Source organism: Rhinichthys klamathensis, unplaced genomic scaffold (assembly GCF_029890125.1).
Source record: "Rhinichthys klamathensis goyatoka isolate OS25496 unplaced genomic scaffold, OSU_Roscu_1.1 h1tg000605l_1, whole genome shotgun sequence".
NCBI lineage: Eukaryota > Metazoa > Chordata > Actinopteri > Cypriniformes > Leuciscidae > Rhinichthys > Rhinichthys klamathensis.
The window spans coordinates 269,657-287,145 of NW_026607060.1; the positions used below are offsets into that span (position 1 = coordinate 269,657).

General features: G+C 39.1%; 1 protein-coding gene across 3 annotated transcripts in view; it reads left to right on the forward strand.

The window, feature by feature from the left end:
* Nucleotides 1–17,489, forward strand: part of prkcbb (protein kinase C, beta b) — a 148,125-nt gene that overhangs the window by 104,206 nt on the left and 26,430 nt on the right. For all 3 annotated transcript variants that reach the window (XR_008805585.1, XM_056240668.1, XM_056240667.1), the window contains exons 10-15: nucleotides 2,949–3,122; nucleotides 5,643–5,734; nucleotides 9,847–9,909; nucleotides 11,373–11,511; nucleotides 14,485–14,565; nucleotides 15,092–15,199. Coding sequence is in view for 2 of the 3 variants with exons in the window: in XM_056240668.1 (XP_056096643.1) it covers nucleotides 2,949–3,122; nucleotides 5,643–5,734; nucleotides 9,847–9,909; nucleotides 11,373–11,511; nucleotides 14,485–14,565; nucleotides 15,092–15,199 (657 nt within the window). In the remaining variant the exon portion in view is untranslated. The remainder of the gene's footprint in view (nucleotides 1–2,948; nucleotides 3,123–5,642; nucleotides 5,735–9,846; nucleotides 9,910–11,372; nucleotides 11,512–14,484; nucleotides 14,566–15,091; nucleotides 15,200–17,489) is intronic.

A 17,489-nucleotide genomic window follows, 5' to 3' on the forward strand; every position in this document is an offset into this window, starting at 1 on the left:
GTACTCAGTTTGTAATAATAAAATAACCATAACGCGTTGTTCATTATAAACGTGGGATTATGAATTATATTGAGAACGTCGTACATAGAAAACATGCCGTAATGTACCCTGAGTGTAAACCTTAGCCGCATTCATCGTGAAGCATACAAGCGATTTGCAAAGATTAATATAAAATATACAATTTTACACTCACTTCTTCTGGAGGTGCAGAGGGAACATGAATAGTTGGAGGAGCAGCTTCTTAGCAAAACCAGCTTTATACTGAGTCTGACCCTCATTCATAAAGCAGTCTGGTCAAAAAAGATTCGCGAATTGCACAAACATGAAAGCAGTGACGTTGCTCGTGTGGAATATTTTCTTTATAACAAAACTCAGCCACTGTGTCTTCAGCGGTTCGGATTTAGGAACATCAAAATGACTGCTGTGTTCGTTATTACACCCATAAACAGAACACCACAATCGCTTAGACGCCATTCTGCTCCAGCGTATCAACAATGACGGACTATGATGACAGCTCGCTCAGGACGGGTTAGAAACGCTGAAACGCTGCTGTCAATCAACAATCGTGGGAGGGGCGTCCGTTTTATTTACGTCACAAAAACGAACGGCTTAATTTGAGGCAGAGGAAAACATATAAGGAGATTAAAACAAAAACACTGGATGGATTTTTATCATTATATGGTGGTTGTGTACCGGCACTGCCAACACACATTTCAGTACAATCAACTTGAAAAACTGCATGTACCATTATGACCCCTTTAAGGATATTTTACTTGAAAATTAAGTGTGAATGGGAGAGGGAACTTGAAAGGATGACAAATGTGCACTTTCATGAGTCCAGTTGTGTGATTATGGGTTTGATGCAGATCTCACAGTTGGAGTCCTGGTCATTGATCAGATTCTGTCCTTGAATATGCTGATCCCGGAGCAGTTCTCATCCTATCAGAGACTGCTGTGTGGCTGCACTAGCTGACAATGTCCTTGAGACTTTGAAGCACCGTGTGCAGTCGCGCACCTTTTGTTTGATGTGCGTTTTTCTAAACAGGTATGCAGCGGTAATGAATGCGTTGGAATGGACATAACCTGCTTGCTATGCTGCCAGAGTAGAGTGAGTGTGCGAGTGTGTGTGTGTTAGGATGTAGAGCCTGTGAGGAGCAGATGGTGTCCTCTGTAATGTTGAAGTGTATCGTTTCTCTTTTCCCATCGCCAGTCACAAGGTGTCCATCTGGGGCTGCCTTTACACTGAAATAACTCTGCTCATTTCAATATGTGCATTTATTTTCAACAGAGAGCTAAAAGGCAGAGTCAGACTGTCCGTAAAGTTTCTTTAAGCATTACTTTTCCTCTGTCAGGATTTTCTCTGTCACCTTGACGCAGAATGAGGAGAGTTATTTGAGAGATGCTTTCACACACTGATGAAGCGCTATTGGTTTGGTGACAAGAAGTGCTGCGGCTGTGTCAGGCATATTGAATTGGGTTTAAATGCATCCCGTACACACATACACACACACACTCACACACACACACACACGCACATGCACACCAACTGTGTTGGAGAAGCTAATTTGAATCTGTAGCTTTCCAAGCTATAAGATACTCTAAAAAAGTAAAATCCCACCCAGGAACTCAAGTCTGTAAATATTCTTTTGAATTGGTTTTATTTACAGGAACAGATTTACTGCAAAGAATCAGATGTTCTAGCTCTACATATACGGGAGAGAGAATACTGCCTTATAGTGTACTGCCTTAGTGTGCTTTTTGTTAGAAAAAAGTAGCTGGAAAAGCTACAGTTTTGAAAACGTTTCAACTAACTGTCACTCGATACTGAAAAAATATACTTAATTTGCATATGGATGCAATGTATGTAGAAAGTGAAACTTGAAGCCTGAAATGTTAGTGCTTTTGTTTATCATTTATTGGTAGTTACTGAGATCTGTGTTTGATTTCATTTGTCAAGGTCATCTATGTTTCATCTATATTTGTGTGGTCTGTTAAAACAGATGTGCTGCTTAGTGGTATTGTAGTTGAGAATGTTTGTTTAATTTTATTTATTTTATTTGTTTTTCTTTTCTTTTTTCTTTTTACTTTTATTTCATATTTTATTTTCACCCTATAATTTAGTTTTAGTTAATTTTTTTTTTTATATTTCCTTTGTAGTTTAGCTTTAATTATAGTATGTGATATGTTCATTTACATAATTTAAAACAGTGTTTAGCACTGTTAAAGTTAATGCATTTAATTAGACTTTTTCATTGTGTTTAGATTATTTCAATGTTATGTTTGAAAAATGTATTTAGGTTAGGTTTGTTTGTAATTCAAAAATCATATTTCAGTTAAAATGTTTTTTTTTTATATATATATATATATATACTTTACAATATTAACTTTATTAACCTTATATTATATTATCCTTGTCTCTCCCTCACTTTTTTAATTTCATCTTCCCTAATGTATATTGCTCCTTCACACAGTGCAGTCTTTCTCTCTACACTTTCACCTCTCTCCCTCTTTTTCATCCATTTTTTTGTCTCTCTCTTTCTCTATAGTTGTCTCTTTTATTCTCTTTAGTGCATGTGCTTTTAGGCTCAATCCTAAAATCTGCGCTCCCATCACTTATGATTTCCTCATGATTTCACACTCAAATCTGCTCCTTATTGTCCTCACACTGGCTCGAGAGCTTTGTCTCTTCTGTCCGTCATTTCTCCTCGTCTCTGTATATCATCTCTGTCCCAGCTGCAGCTGTTCTCTGGTCTAACGTGCTCTAAACGTGCTGAGAATGAGTGCCGTATTGATCTGCAGTCAAATGCCAGTGTATCTACTGCTAAAAAATGAAGCTCGTGTGTTACGGTGTTGCTTTGCTCATTTTCTCCTGCTTGCTTGCACAAATGCTTTGGTTATGTGTTACATAACTCCTGCTACCTTCACTCTCTGTGTTTGTCTTTTTATAGGTGATGTTGGCCGAGAAGAAGGGTGGAGATGAGCTGTATGCCATAAAGATCCTGAAGAAGGATGTGGTAATCCAGGATGATGATGTTGAATGCACTATGGTGGAGAAGAGAGTGTTGGCCTTGTCAGGAAAACCACCCTTCCTCACTCATCTGCACTCCTGCTTTCAGACCATGGTACTACAGCTTCTCTTCTCGTCTGGTCTCATTCCTTCTCATCTCATCTCACCTCTGCTATTCTCTTTCCGTCTCTTCTTTCTTCTCGTCTTTTCTAGCCTCTTCTCGACTCTTTTCATCTCTTCTCATCTTTTCTATCATCTCTTCTCATTCCTTCTCGTTTCACCTTTACTATTCTCATGTCGTGTCGTCTTTCTTCTTGTCTCGTCTCTTCTCATCTTTTCTCTCATTCCTTCTCGTCTCACCTCTGCAATTCTCTTCTCGTCTCATCTTTCTCCGTCTCTTCTCGCCTCTTCCTGTCTCGTCTCTTTTCGACTTTTCTCTCTTCTCTTCTCATTCCTTCTCGTCTCACCTCTACTATTCTCTTCTCATCTCTTCTCTCGTCACTTCTCATCTTGTTCTGTCTGGTCGCTTCTATTCTCTTCTTGTCTTCTTGCCTCTTCTCGTCTGGTCTCTTCTCTTTTTTTCTCACCTCCCTCTTCTCGCCTCTTTTCTTCTCGCATAATCTCTTCGGTTGTAGTCTTGTCTCTTCTTTTATTGTCTCTTTTATTGTAGTCTCATCTCACATATTCTCTTTTCGTCTTTTCTCTTCTCATTTCTTCTTTGACATAAGCATAAACGTGGGCACACGTCACTTTGTATTCTTTCCTTTTGTAGCAGTTGACCAAACATACACATGCGTGCACACACACACACACACACACACACACACACACTTGAATCCATCCCTCCCATCCCCCACACGGTGCTTAGAGACTGCAGTCATTTGTACATAGACAAGAATGGTGTGTGTGTGTGTGGTCATGTGAATGTGACATGCTCACAGTGGGGCAGCGCGCCACACACTCATCTGTGTCCGCAGCAGAGCTGTGACAGGCAGCATCGCCGTCTCTCGACATCCTACTGAGCGCCGCATGAGCCCCTGTCACCAACAGCAAGATAGCAAGAGACGGAGAAATCGAGACAGGAAATGAGAGTCAAAGGATAGAGAATACTGAGTCAGAAACCAATGAGACTCTGGGGGAGGAAAAGATTGTCACGTCATGCGGCTAAAGCTCTTTTATGCCTGATTTTTCTGGAAACGCATTGGATCTCAAACGAAGCTACGTCTCTAAATCATCTCCTCCTTCGCACGCACGTTCGTGAAGAGCAAATAAAGCCTGGTTAGTGGCAAGATACCCAAGCGGGGTGATGGGAGGGGATTTCTTTATGGAGGGGGATCAGTCACAGGAGGTATTTGACAGCCAAACAGCTGCAGTCATGTAGATTATCCTCAAGCCTATAATGGGGAGTTAGTCAGGTGTGTATGTGTGCGCGTGTGCGCGCGCGCGTGTGTGTGTGTGTGTGTGTGTGTGTGGGTGCGCGTCTGTGCGGTTTTGTATGGTGATGTGTTGTAGTTGTGGGGGTTTAGGTAGTTGGTGTGTAGTGGAGTGAGGTAAAGACTCTTTCCCGCCCTCCCTCTTTCCTTCCTGACAGTGATGGGACCTCCTTTAAGCACTGCTGCCTAGCAGTCCCTGTCCCTCTCGCACTCTTCATCACTTTCAGTCTCTTAATCCTCCTTGACTCTAATTCCCCTGACCATCACACACATACACACTAACAAACACACAAACACACACCACCACCACTGCAGGAAATTACACCACCCGCAACTGATGCAAAATAAGCCTCATCATTACAGGAAGAAAGCCAATAAAATGGAGCCCAGGGAAAATGTGGCTGAAACTTCCAGATATGAAGATGTCCAGTGTGTTTTGATCTCTGGATTTTGGCTCTTGGATTTGGCTCGTGTTTGTGAATGTGCAGTTGTGTATATGGATGCGTTAAAATGTCTTATTGGTCACTAATAGTAAATGTTTTTGCAGGGGGTTGAGTGACAGTAAAGATATATATATATAGCATGACTAATTCCATCCAATTCCCAAATTAATGACTCTTATGAATCAAAAATATACAGCGTGACCAGTGTAATCCAATTCCTGAGTGGTTGACTTGATTTTTGTGTGTGAGTCAAACAGTTATAAACCACTCTGCAGAACTGTTCTGTTTCTTTATTGTTTTTAGATACCTGAATGTTTTTATGTCAATGAATCAAAAACATGCAGCATAACTAAAACCACACAAACATAAATGGCACACGAACAATGAGCAGAGGGAACAAAGGACTTAAATACATACAGGGACTGACTAACCAACATAACATGGAACAGGTCAGGTTTGTAACTCAAATTAGAAACCATGGCGACTGACAGTGAATGAGAACTCAGGCAAACAGGAACAGGGAAAACAACCAAAACACACTTAAACTAAACATAACTCTTGTCTTACAGAACTGTGTTCTGTTGTACTAACGGAATCATCAAGGATTCATTGGTACCAGAATTGTTCAATTTTCATACTTTTCTGTAACTTTTCTATATTCAGCTGGATGTTACTAGAGAATTCAGCTGTCTTACCTTCTGTCATCTTTTCTCAGCTGTCCTGTGTTTGTCTCCTAACCTACTGTCTCTGTGTCTTCAGGACCGCCTGTACTTTGTCATGGAATACATCAATGGTGGGGATCTCATGTACCATATCCAGCAGGTCGGGAAGTTTAAGGAGCCCCATGCTGTGTGAGTACAGCTCTCATCTCTGTCTCCGCATAGCGTCATGAAGTGGCTACACTGCAAAATGTGGCATTTTCAGAGTCAAATCGAAAGCAAAACGTTACTGACCAATGATCCTTTTGAGGGAAACGGGCCAGCTCACCAACGGTAAATGTTCACTTTACAGAACTTGTTCACATGTGAACTCACTGATAAGCTGTTCAATCAGCTAACTGATTATTTCACCATGAGCTCACCGATTAGGTAATCGATGAGCACATTGATTAGGTCATTGATGAGCTCACCAATGTGTGTCCGTTGGTTGAATGTGGTTAAAGTAATTTAGCTAGCACACACTGTAGAATGAACAGGAGCTCTCCTTGTTATTGTTGGATGATGGGGGGAAAGGAGGGACATTCAAAGGGCAGAAAAAATGTCCCACTGTGCAGTGTTGTCACTTAAGTGACCTCAAACTAGTTTGGGCCACTCTTTCTGCTGTCGCTCCTCCTCCTCTTCCTCAGTCCCCTCCTGTTGGAGAAATGAGGTGTCTACTCAGCATAATTTGTAATTAGGTGTACGAAAGCCAGGTCAACCTGCTCTCCCCATCTTTGACTTTCTCTTTCACTCTTCTTTTTTTTTCTTTTTATCTCTATTTCTGCAGATCTATTCATCTATGCATCTCTCCCCCTGTGGTTTGTTGAGGTGTTGAGTTGAAGCAGATGAGATGAGATGAAAAATATAACACTTATTTGTGCAATATGTTTAATCTATGGTAATAAAGTAATTGTTGTTTTAACGATGTGCGAGATGACATTATCAACGGCCATTTTTCAAAAACCAAACAAACACACTTGATAGTGCATGCTTTCAGAGCATGAAGTAACCTAGTAGAATGCAGTTAGATTGACCCCAAAATTCAAGATATGGGGCAAAAATGCCCCTGTGTGAGTTTGTCTTATATTTATACCATAATTTCGCTACATCACATGAGCAACAGTGCCGTTTTCAAGAAGATAATATTGTGAGTTATATTTTAGACACAATATTGTTAGTATTGTCTGCACTATTTCACCAATGAAAATAGTTCTAAACAAAACCATAGATTAACCATTGTGTGTTATGTAGCAAGCAACACACAGCAGTGTTTCATTACTGAATGAGTCATGTGCTTTAAACGAATCTGATGAGTCAATAATTCAATGACTCATTCTTGAAGACAGTCACTTGCTTTGTTCCTGAATGAATCAGTCGCATGAACTTTTGCATTTTGTTGATTCTGATTTAATTTTATTGGTAATAGCCCTATATTGTCTTATTATATAATATTTATTGATTAAATGTAAGACCTTGACATAGAAGATGTGTACTAATATTTAATAAGGTTAGAAAAAGGTCAAAATGCCCCTGGAAATCAATTAAAGGGGGCAAATAGCACCCCTTAATGAAATGTTAATGTCTGTCACTGCTGTGAACTAACCACCACCACACAGAATATGAAGAATATGAAATATGAATGAATATGAGCTTTGGGAATTAGCGGTCCATGACAGACCTAAACCAGCCAAGGTACCAGCACGCTCAGCAGAATATTGTCTAATTATTGTTATCGACAATATCTAAGAACTTTTTTTTTTTAAATGTCAATATCGCACACCCCTACTCTTACTCTCAATTTTTTAGTTTAAAATTAGTATGAGATAAGTAAAAGGTAAACTAGTTCTCCTACTAATAAAGTGAACCCAGAGCATTTTGCATTCATAAAGCACAATCGCAAGTATAGTCTGATGCCTGAATTTATTTAAAGTCATCACATACAAGCTGAAATTCCTGTGAACCACCCTGTAACTAATTTGAAGAAAGAAAGAACCAACGGCAAATAGACAGGCGTTTGAGAATGATCTCAGTATGGGCGGCACCTTGGCAGTAGATGACTGAGCTGACCTTTGCGGCAATCTCCTCTCAGAACCGCGTTCTGTCTCCACATCTAACAAGCTTCATCTCTATTTGCTTTGCTTTCAGCTTGCTGTCTGCCCTTTATCATAAAGAATTAGCCCTTTCTGTGGAGGAGAGCCACATTGTCAATGTGTTGGATATGAAGCGCAGCACAGTTCAAAGGTCAGCGTGATTATAAGCGTCCAATGACTTGGAGGACCTGCTTGATTGCAGCATTGCAATGATTGCGGCATGTTGTAGCTGTTGGTAGTAGAGTAGATCCAGGTTTCCACATGCAAAATCCCACAATGGTTGTATGGAACACAGTGAGGGGCTTTTATTTGTCTGTATTAAGACATAATGAGAGTCAGTCTTATTTGATTGTGAGACACAGCATTGTTTTACTCTGGCAGTTTAGTTCGAAACTGGGCACGGTTCGCATGAAAAAGCGTTAATGTGAAAGCTGTCATGCAGACCCTGGAGCGCACCGGGGTACCGAACCCGAGACTACCTGTAGGAGTGTGAATAGGAATGTGAAACCAACTCGGACTCGGTTCACACTTGTTGGGGAGGTAAAGTAACCAATTCAACACTAATTCAACAAAACGCTTGTAGGAGTGTAATGGTTTATCTTGGATATGAGCAAAAGTTAGCATGCAGTGTCATCGTGTAGAGTGAGTGCGATAAGAGCAGCAAATAAATGGCTCGAAATCTGCTGTCTTCTCAAAAGAGTCTGTTTGCAAGCAGCAGAATGCCGCCTTCATGCTACGCACAAACAGTAAACCCAAGTGTCGATCACTCTGGCACTAAATTCATTTAAAAAAACACAGTAGATTGACCTATTCGGTTTTTATTTTGTGTGTGCTGATGTAAGATGAACTCAAATGCACCAGGGTTCGAATAAAATCAAATGTGAAAGCAGACTCGGACCACAGCCCCATAATTACTATTTCTGTCAGGACCACTATAGTCAAATATGATTGACAATTAGCATACTGTTAGGATTGGCGGTATTGGTCTGTTCTGGACATCAGCAATAACCCCCCTTAGGGTAAACAGAACAGAACCAACATGAATGTATTGCAGATATCATTAATTCAAGATTTTAATGTACAACATAATTCGAGAATTTAGTCTGATTCAAGGGGGAGGGTGGATGGAGGAGGGTAATTAGTTCCTGAGAAACGTGATAGCTGTTGATAATACTACATTTACATTTATCTGACGCTTTTATCCAAAGCGACTTACAATTGCTATATATGTTAGAGGTCGCACGCCTCTGGAGCACCTAGGGGTTAAGTGTCTTGCTCAGGGACACATTGGTGTCTCACAGTGGATTCGAACCCGGGTCTCACACCAAAGGCATGTGTCTTATCCACTGCGCCATCACCACCCCCTATACAATACTAAAGGAGCTTATACTGAATATGGATGCTGTGATAGGCGTCGTATTCCTATAGGTAGACAAGGATCAGCTGAGAGACCTGCCAGAACTGACGCTATGCTTGATTTTCTTCTTACTTTGATCCTTCTCCTCTATTCTTTCAGTATCTAGATATATAGCCACCGCAAATATGTTATTACCGCAAATGGTAATGAATTATTATCACAGCGTTAATTATGGCAGACAAATCTCATGAGTTTTGTAAAGGAAGCTCAAATGAAGCTGTAAAAGTGTTGCAAATGTTTAGCAAATTCCCCTCTCGTTTTTCTTTCTCTCTGAGTGGTGATAGCCGAAGGCTAGTTGCTGCTCTGGCCTGGAAACAGAAGTTATCTTTTGACATAATCTGGCTCTGTAGTGAGGCCTGTTTTCTGCTCCACCCCCAGCTGCATTAGTCACTGAACACAGAGGCTAATTCTCTTCAAATGTTGCTCTAAAATATGGGACAGACAAACACGCCACCTGATAAATAAAAGAATAATACATGCTTGTATTAATAACAGATATATGGCTTGCTTAATCTCTCTTATGTCTTTATCAAACGCACCTTTAATTATAATTTTTTAGGCAGATCTCTGGAATACTTGATTCTGATTGGTCAGTCGTCACACTATGCAGACCCCTCTACTTCGTGTTGGAGTTTATTTTGTGGTGATGGCCATCTGACCGGCTTTTGACCATCCACATTTTCCAAGAAAAGCAGCTAAACTGATCCATCTCTTGTGCTCTGATGTTCATATTGATTCAGATGTGTGTGTGTCTTTAGGTTCTATGCTGCAGAAATTGCCATAGGCCTGTTCTTCCTGCATTTGAAGGGCATTATATACAGGTGAGTGAAGCCCAGACAGAAACACACATATGAAAAAGACTTGCTGATAACAATTGACTGCTCAGTATGGCCACAGCAAGCGTATTTAGAGGGGCTGGGGTATTAGATGACTCGCTTCCAGAGCAACACACAAAACACACATGCTTACACATAGCAATTGAACTAAGACTCAGTGCTGTATTTAGTTTGCCGCAAACAAAAACAAGGCTTTGAGGGATGGAAGGACTGTCCATTCAATTTATTGTACTGTTGTTTAACTGAGTGACGATCATTCAGCCAGTGAAACATTGACAACACAATACGTCTTTCCACAAATTTTTTTGTGGACAAAAAAATATTGGATATCTTGGGTTGTTATTAATTAAACATGACTTGCGTCTTAATGAAACAATGCAGCGTTTTGACTTGTTTCGCGTTTCATTACATTACAAAAAATATTATTCTTTTTCATTGTACCAGCGTAGCAAGTCAGCCCCTGGACAATGGCCTAAACAGGAAGTTGGGCTGTAATCCAGTCTGTTAACACAAAACATGTTTCCACTGCAAACAGACAACACTCATGAATTCTTGACAAAGCCCTTTTTTCTCCTTCATCAAGCTCACCTGTAAAGCTGCATAGGCCGGCCAGTGTAATGAATATTAATGGTGTAGTTGAGATGATTTTGCTGGCGACATAAAAAAGTGAATGAATATTGCAATGATTTTATATGCTTTATTGCCATTTGTCCATTAAGTCTGCACTATTAGACTAGTTTCATGACTTAAGAAAGATGATTAAATATTGTTTTGGATTGTAATACAGCAATAGAGTTGGTAAATTCATTAATTTTCTGTGAATCATTTAAAAGTGATGTATCCATATGGTATTTCATTTAAAATACTTTAGGGAAAAAAAGCTACATACCTAAATATTGTGTTTTGTGTGTGTGTGTGTGTGTGTGTGTGTGTGTGTGTGTGTGTGTGTGTGCGCGTGCATGCATATACAGTATATATGTGTGTATGTGTAGCCAATGAGATTGTTTGATCAACGTTGAAATATTTTCACTGTTTGCTGTGGGGTAGTTAAAATTTTCTCTGGAAACCCTCCACCTCCCCCAGCTCCACCTGCCTAGATCTGCTAGTGGATTTCTGTACGTCTATTCATGCAGCAGCAGCATATCTTACATACTTACACAGCAGTGTCTGTCTATCTATTAGCAGTAGCAGCCGCAGCAATAATCAACAGCGTAGCAGATCTAGTCCGCCAAGACCAAATCTGTTAACATTGCCATATTCAATAACATACTTGTCATGATTGACACACACACACACACACACACACACACACACACACACACACACACACACACATACATATATATATAAATATATAACACAAGCCCAAACATCATTGAATAACAGTCATTCCTTGTTCTTGCTCAATTGCATCTTCCACTGATTCATCTCACCTCTTTGTGCATCAGAGATCTAAAGTTGGATAACGTCATGTTGGACGCAGAGGGTCATATCAAAATTGCTGACTTTGGGATGTGCAAGGAGAACATGCTTGATGGAGTCACCACCAAGACCTTCTGTGGGACCCCTGACTACATTGCCCCTGAGGTAAGTGCTTCGAAAGGTACATGTCTGTTGATGAGTAGCAAAGTATTGAATGAGAGAGAAGAGCCAGTGGCCTACATATTTCATGTGTGTATAATTTATGGACATTTGCTAATGCAGTAGTACATCTACCAGAGCTTCACTACTGTACCTGTACTTGGTCTCACACCTACCCACCTTTACCAGTCAGTACTTAGACTAATCTTATATTGGGATAATACATGAAAACTTTAACATCAGAGACGACTTGGTGAGGAAGTGAGTTGTCTGAATTGTTCAGTCTGATTCACAAACATTTGACCAGATTCATTCAAATGAAAAAAGGGGGGTGGGGGGAATGTTTAAAAAATGTATGATTAATTTTTCTTGCATAAAATGGAATTCATTACTAATAATCAGAAATTGTATTTAAAAAGAGTATTTGAAGGAGGTACTTTTTACTCTACTGTTCAAAGATTTCCATGTGAAAGAAGTCTCTTTTTTTTCACCAAGGCTGCATTTATTTGATAAAATATAAAGTAAAAACTGTAATTTTGTGAAATATTATTACGATTTAAAATGTTTTGCTATATAGTATATTTTAAAATGTATTTTTTTGCAGTGATTTCAGAGCTGAATTTTTCAGCATCGTTACTCCAGTCTTCAGTGTCACATGACCCTTCAGAAATCAGCTGAATATGCAGATATGCAGAGGAAACCGTGATCATATATTTTTTCAGAATTCTTTTGTTATATATAAAGTTCAAAATAACTGTATTTATTTGAAATGGATCTCTTTTGTAGACACCAATTTTTTTAAAGGGAGTGTTCACCAAGTAGTTAATTACTCCCCCTCATGTTGTTCCAACCCGTAAGACTTTCTTTCATCTTCGGAACACAAATTAAGATATTTTTGATGAAGTCTGAGAGCTTTCTCACTCCTCCATAGGCTTCTATTTATTGAAACTTGCCGGTCCAAAAAAGTTAGTAAAAACATTGTTAAAATAGTCCAAGTGACTACAGTGGCTCAACCATAAGTTTATCAAGCGACGAGAATACTTTTTGTGCGCAATTTTTTTTTTAAATAACGACTTTATTCAACTATTAATTTTCTTCTCTGTGGGCCTCGAGTTAGTTCACGTAATGTAACAGCGCAGCGCTTCTATGTTGTATGTCAGAATGTAGGCTCACTATTGGCCGACTCTGGTCATGTGTGTGATGCGTGTGACCGTCCTTCGGATGAGACGTTAAACCGAGGTCCTGACTCTCTGTGGTCATTAAAAATCCCATGGTACTTCTCGTGAAGTGTAGGGGTGCAACCCCGGTGTCCTGGCCACATTCCCTCCAATGGCCCTTGCCAATCATGGCCTCCTAATAATCCCCATCCATTGAATTGGCTCTATCACTCTCTCTCCTCTCCACTAGCTGGCGTGTGGTGAGCGCACTGGCGCCGTTGTACTGTGGTTGCCGTCGTATCATCCAAGTGGATGCTGCACACTAGTGGTGGTTGAGGAGAGACCCCAACATCATTGTTAAGTGCTTTGGGTGTACAGTAGTACATATGGAAGCGCTATATAAATGCCTCATTCATTCATTCATTCATTCATTCATTCATTCATTCATTCATTCATTCATTCATTCATTCATTCATTCATTCATTCATTCATTCATTCATTCATTCATTCATTCATTCATTCATTCAACATAGAAGCCTATGGAGGAGTGAGACCGCTTTCAGATTTAATCAAAAATATCTTAATTTGTGTTCCGAGGATGAACGAAAGTCTTACGGGGTTGGAACAACATAAGGTTGAGAAATTACTGACAGAAATTTCATTTTGGGGTGAACTATCCCTTTAATGGTTGTACCGGAATATAAAGGGACCTCCTCTACATATTCCTTCTATAACTAGTTTCTGATTAGTAATGAGATTATTAATGAGGTATGTTGTCAAATCTGTGCTACAATAGAAGGAAATGAATCAAATACAGGATTTTGATTTAAATAGTGACGATACATTTAGCTGGTTTTACAATATTAAAAATGTTAAACGACAAAGAACAATAATATATATTTTTTTTATTGTGCTAAGTGTGACTGTACTTAGGTTAACATAATGACAGAATCTAATATAACTGCTCTAGATTAACATTATCGATAATTCAACTTAAATTTCAGGTAAAATACCAATAGGTTAGACACCCTAATAATAAATAATATAAAAAATATGAATAAGAAACATAGCGCATGATAGCTTCTTTATAATGACTGTATTCTCTCATACTGTGTTGTTTTTAGAAAGCAAATTCTTAATTCAGTTTCTTAACTTAATTCAGTTTCACATCACCTATAAATCATTTATGTAAATGTCTTGATGTTTTAAAATAAGTTTACTCACTAACAAATGTGAATCTTATTTTTTGATATGTAAACATCTACAAAGAAAAGCTTTTCCCAAGGCATTTCTCCAGAGCAAAATATGCCAAAAGATGATTTTGAAATGACCACCAGGACACAGTATGTCCAAGAAAAGCTTTGTATTGTTTTATTGAAAGTCATCCTTTCAATATTAACCACTGTATTGCCATCTCATTTAAGTCATGTGCTCGTAGTAAAGAAAATGGGTGTGTTACCCAGAGGTAGGATCATGTAATAGAAAGTTCATCTCACCGAGCACCACATGGTACAGCTCCAAGTGTAACCTGAGATGGATTCATGTCAACAACACACTTCCAAACCCAGACACAACACGCTGTAGGAGTGGAAGGATTTCAGTTAATATAGTCCTCAAAGCTTTAGCTATTTCATATTGTGTGCAAGACACTTTACAGCACGTAAAACACATGTTGAAAGCACCATGAGCACTTCAGGGCTTCTGAAACTCTCCAGCATGTGATTGCGCGGATTGATTTAAATAATTACAGTTGTCCTTGGAGTGTTACCCATTTGTAATTGGTTCTGTTTACGCCTTACGCTCTTGTGTGTGTCTGTTTCAGATCATCGCTTACCAGCCATATGGAAAGTCAGTGGACTGGTGGGCTTTTGGAGTTTTGCTCTACGAGATGCTGGCTGGGCAGGTAAGAGTCATGACAACCCAGATCAAGAAGGCCCACGTCAAGGGGTTTGTGCCGTTTTGGCCTTCTCTCATTCGCTCTGTTTCATTTCCTCTCTGCTGCTTGCAGTAAATCACCTCTCGCTATCTCAAGGTCAGTTTTTATTAATTACGCTCTGCAAATCTCCCGAGACTAACGGCAAGTATTTCATGCCTATCGGGCTCAGTCAATTATTTATGAATTGTTCTGAAACAAGTCAAGCTTTGAACGCTAGAGAAAAAAGTCTGAATTGTTTCCAGCGGAGACTGCTGCTGTTGAGCTGTCCTGACAAAAGGACGTCGTAATTCTCTCTAGTCTTCCCTGAATAAACAAGATTTGAAGAGGCACTTTTATGGTGATGACTTTCAAATTTCTGATGTTAAAGAAACACGAGTGAAAACTGCAAGCAAATGAGACATAATCTATGTTATTATTGTCGACCATTTATAAATGGCAAACAGCATCTTCCTGTCATCTTCACCCTCTCTTCTCGCTCTGTCTCTTCCCACAGCCCCCGTTTGATGGTGAGGATGAGGACGAGCTTTTTCAGTCCATCATGGAGCACCATGTGTCCTATCCCAAATCCATGTCCAAGGAGGCTGTGGCCATCTGCAAAGGGGTGAGCAGCCAGTATACAACACATTCCTGAAGCAGTGACCAAAATCCTGTCTCATACTGCAGGGAAATGTCCAAAACATTTCAAATTATAATTGGTTTTATTATTTGGTCGTCAAATACAGTGGCATTCAAATGTTTGCGGTTAGTACATTTTTTTTTTTTTTTTTTTTTTTATGTAAAAAAATCAAAAAAATTTAAAGCAAGGGTGCATGAAATTGACAGGAAAGACATTTCTAATGTTGCAAAAGATTTATATTTCAAATATGTGCTGTTCTTTCTATATTTTTTTAATCATTCTACTCATCAAAGTATCCAGAAAAAATGTATAGCACCAAATATTAAGCAGTACAACTATTTTCAACATTGATAAAAACAATAAATGTTTCTTGAGCAGCAATTATGATTTCTGAAAGTGTCATGTGACACTGAAGGCTGGAGTAATGATGCTGAAATTTCAGCTTTGCCATCACAGGAATAAATTATATTTTAAATTTATTTAAATAGAAAACAGTTATTTTAAGATGTAATCATATATTTTTTTACTGTATTCTTAATCAAATAAATGCAGCCTTAGTGAGCAGAAGAGACTTATTTCAGAAACTTTTTTATTTTAGGGACCCAAAATTTTGAACAGTAGAGTATATAAATTGAATTGTGACATTATTTTTTATTTACCCAGTTCTCGTTACTGTAAGGCTGGAAGCTTACGCTGCTATTTTGAACCAATAATCAGAAACAAAAGGCAGTTGAAAGATGACGTGTATAATTCAAATATTTATCTGACTCCAATATAATTAATCTGACTCCATTAAAATTGTTGTTATTCTTTAACCTCTTATTCTTTAAAGGTAAAGGTCTTTCTTAGAACTGATAGGAAAACGTAGGATTTAACCTGAACGTTTAGATAACAAAAGTTATAATCACTTTAGCTTTCGACATTATCAGTGATAAAAGGAAAGATTCTCAAAGCCTTTAAAGCAAGCAAAGTTATTTATTAAGTTACATGTTTAAATATGCAGACAGTAGAATGGAACAACACACTGTATAGAAAACTTAGTTGTAACAAATAATGTACGGTTGTGCAAACGAGGCCGTAAAAGCCTTTCTCAGAGAATGAGGTTACGCATCGGTGTGCGGGAGTGGCGGGGTTAAAGCCTCTCTCCCAGATCAACAGTTACCTTTACCTTACAGGAAACTAAAAGATGAGGCAAATGGGTGGTGATCAAGAGGGGGAGAAGAACATTAACATATTCTCCTCAATGCATGTTTAACCAATAGTACCTAGATTGTACATTAGGATATTTTAATATGTCTATTAAGTTCACCACCATTCATTTCAGTGTTTAAGCTGTCAGATGAGACCAAACATGACATAATTGCATATTAGAACACACTAGTAAATAAACAGTATGTAGTTGAAAGCATAATGTCCTGTAAAGCAAATGGTGCAGACGTGTCATTGAGGTGCAAATGTCTCTCTCGACAGAACCGTCCTGTGCCTGGAGTGTCCCAACAGTCCTCAATCAGCATATTGATGAAATCCCTTGCACTAGATAGGCATTAACATAAGGCCATTGTGCCACGTTTAATTCACATGTATACCTTTAAAAGGCTTTTTGAAGTGCAAGGGCAGTAAAGAGTTCTGCCCATGTTTGCTCAGCCCTACATTACCATAATTCAAAAAGTATTGCATTAATTTATGTCATGAGAATACTTCCCTTTTTTTAATGACAGTCTATGGAAAAAGATTAGTAGTTACAGCATCTACCAGCAGGGGCTAACAGGGTCATGCTAACAAGCCACACCTTGACCTCTTGGCCTGAGTGAACCCGAAAGGGTCAAATTCAGTTCAGGTTGACTCGTGGGCCGGAAAGGTGCCGATACAGTCCAACTCATCAGCGTGTCCCTGAGAAATTTGTTTCAAGGTGACAGTGTCTGCAGTTCAGATACTATATGTTGCTTTGAATGAAAATGTCCAGTAATTATATGACCTCATGTGATGCATTATGAATCACTTATTCATAGCTGCAGTGGTCATCGTAGTTCGCTCTCAGCTGCCTTGAAAGATTCCACAACCTCTGACCTAGCCTTTCAATATGCACACCACGACCCTCTCAAAAATGGCCCGTTCTGTCCGTTTCTCTCTCTTTATTCTTCATTCACTCACTCTCTCTCTCTCTCTCTCTCTCTCTCTCTCTCTCTCTCTCTCTCTCTCTCTCTCTCTCTCTGTTATTAGCAAGCCAGTGCTGCTCTAGACTCGAGCGCTGGCAGGTGAAGCAGCAAGTACACAT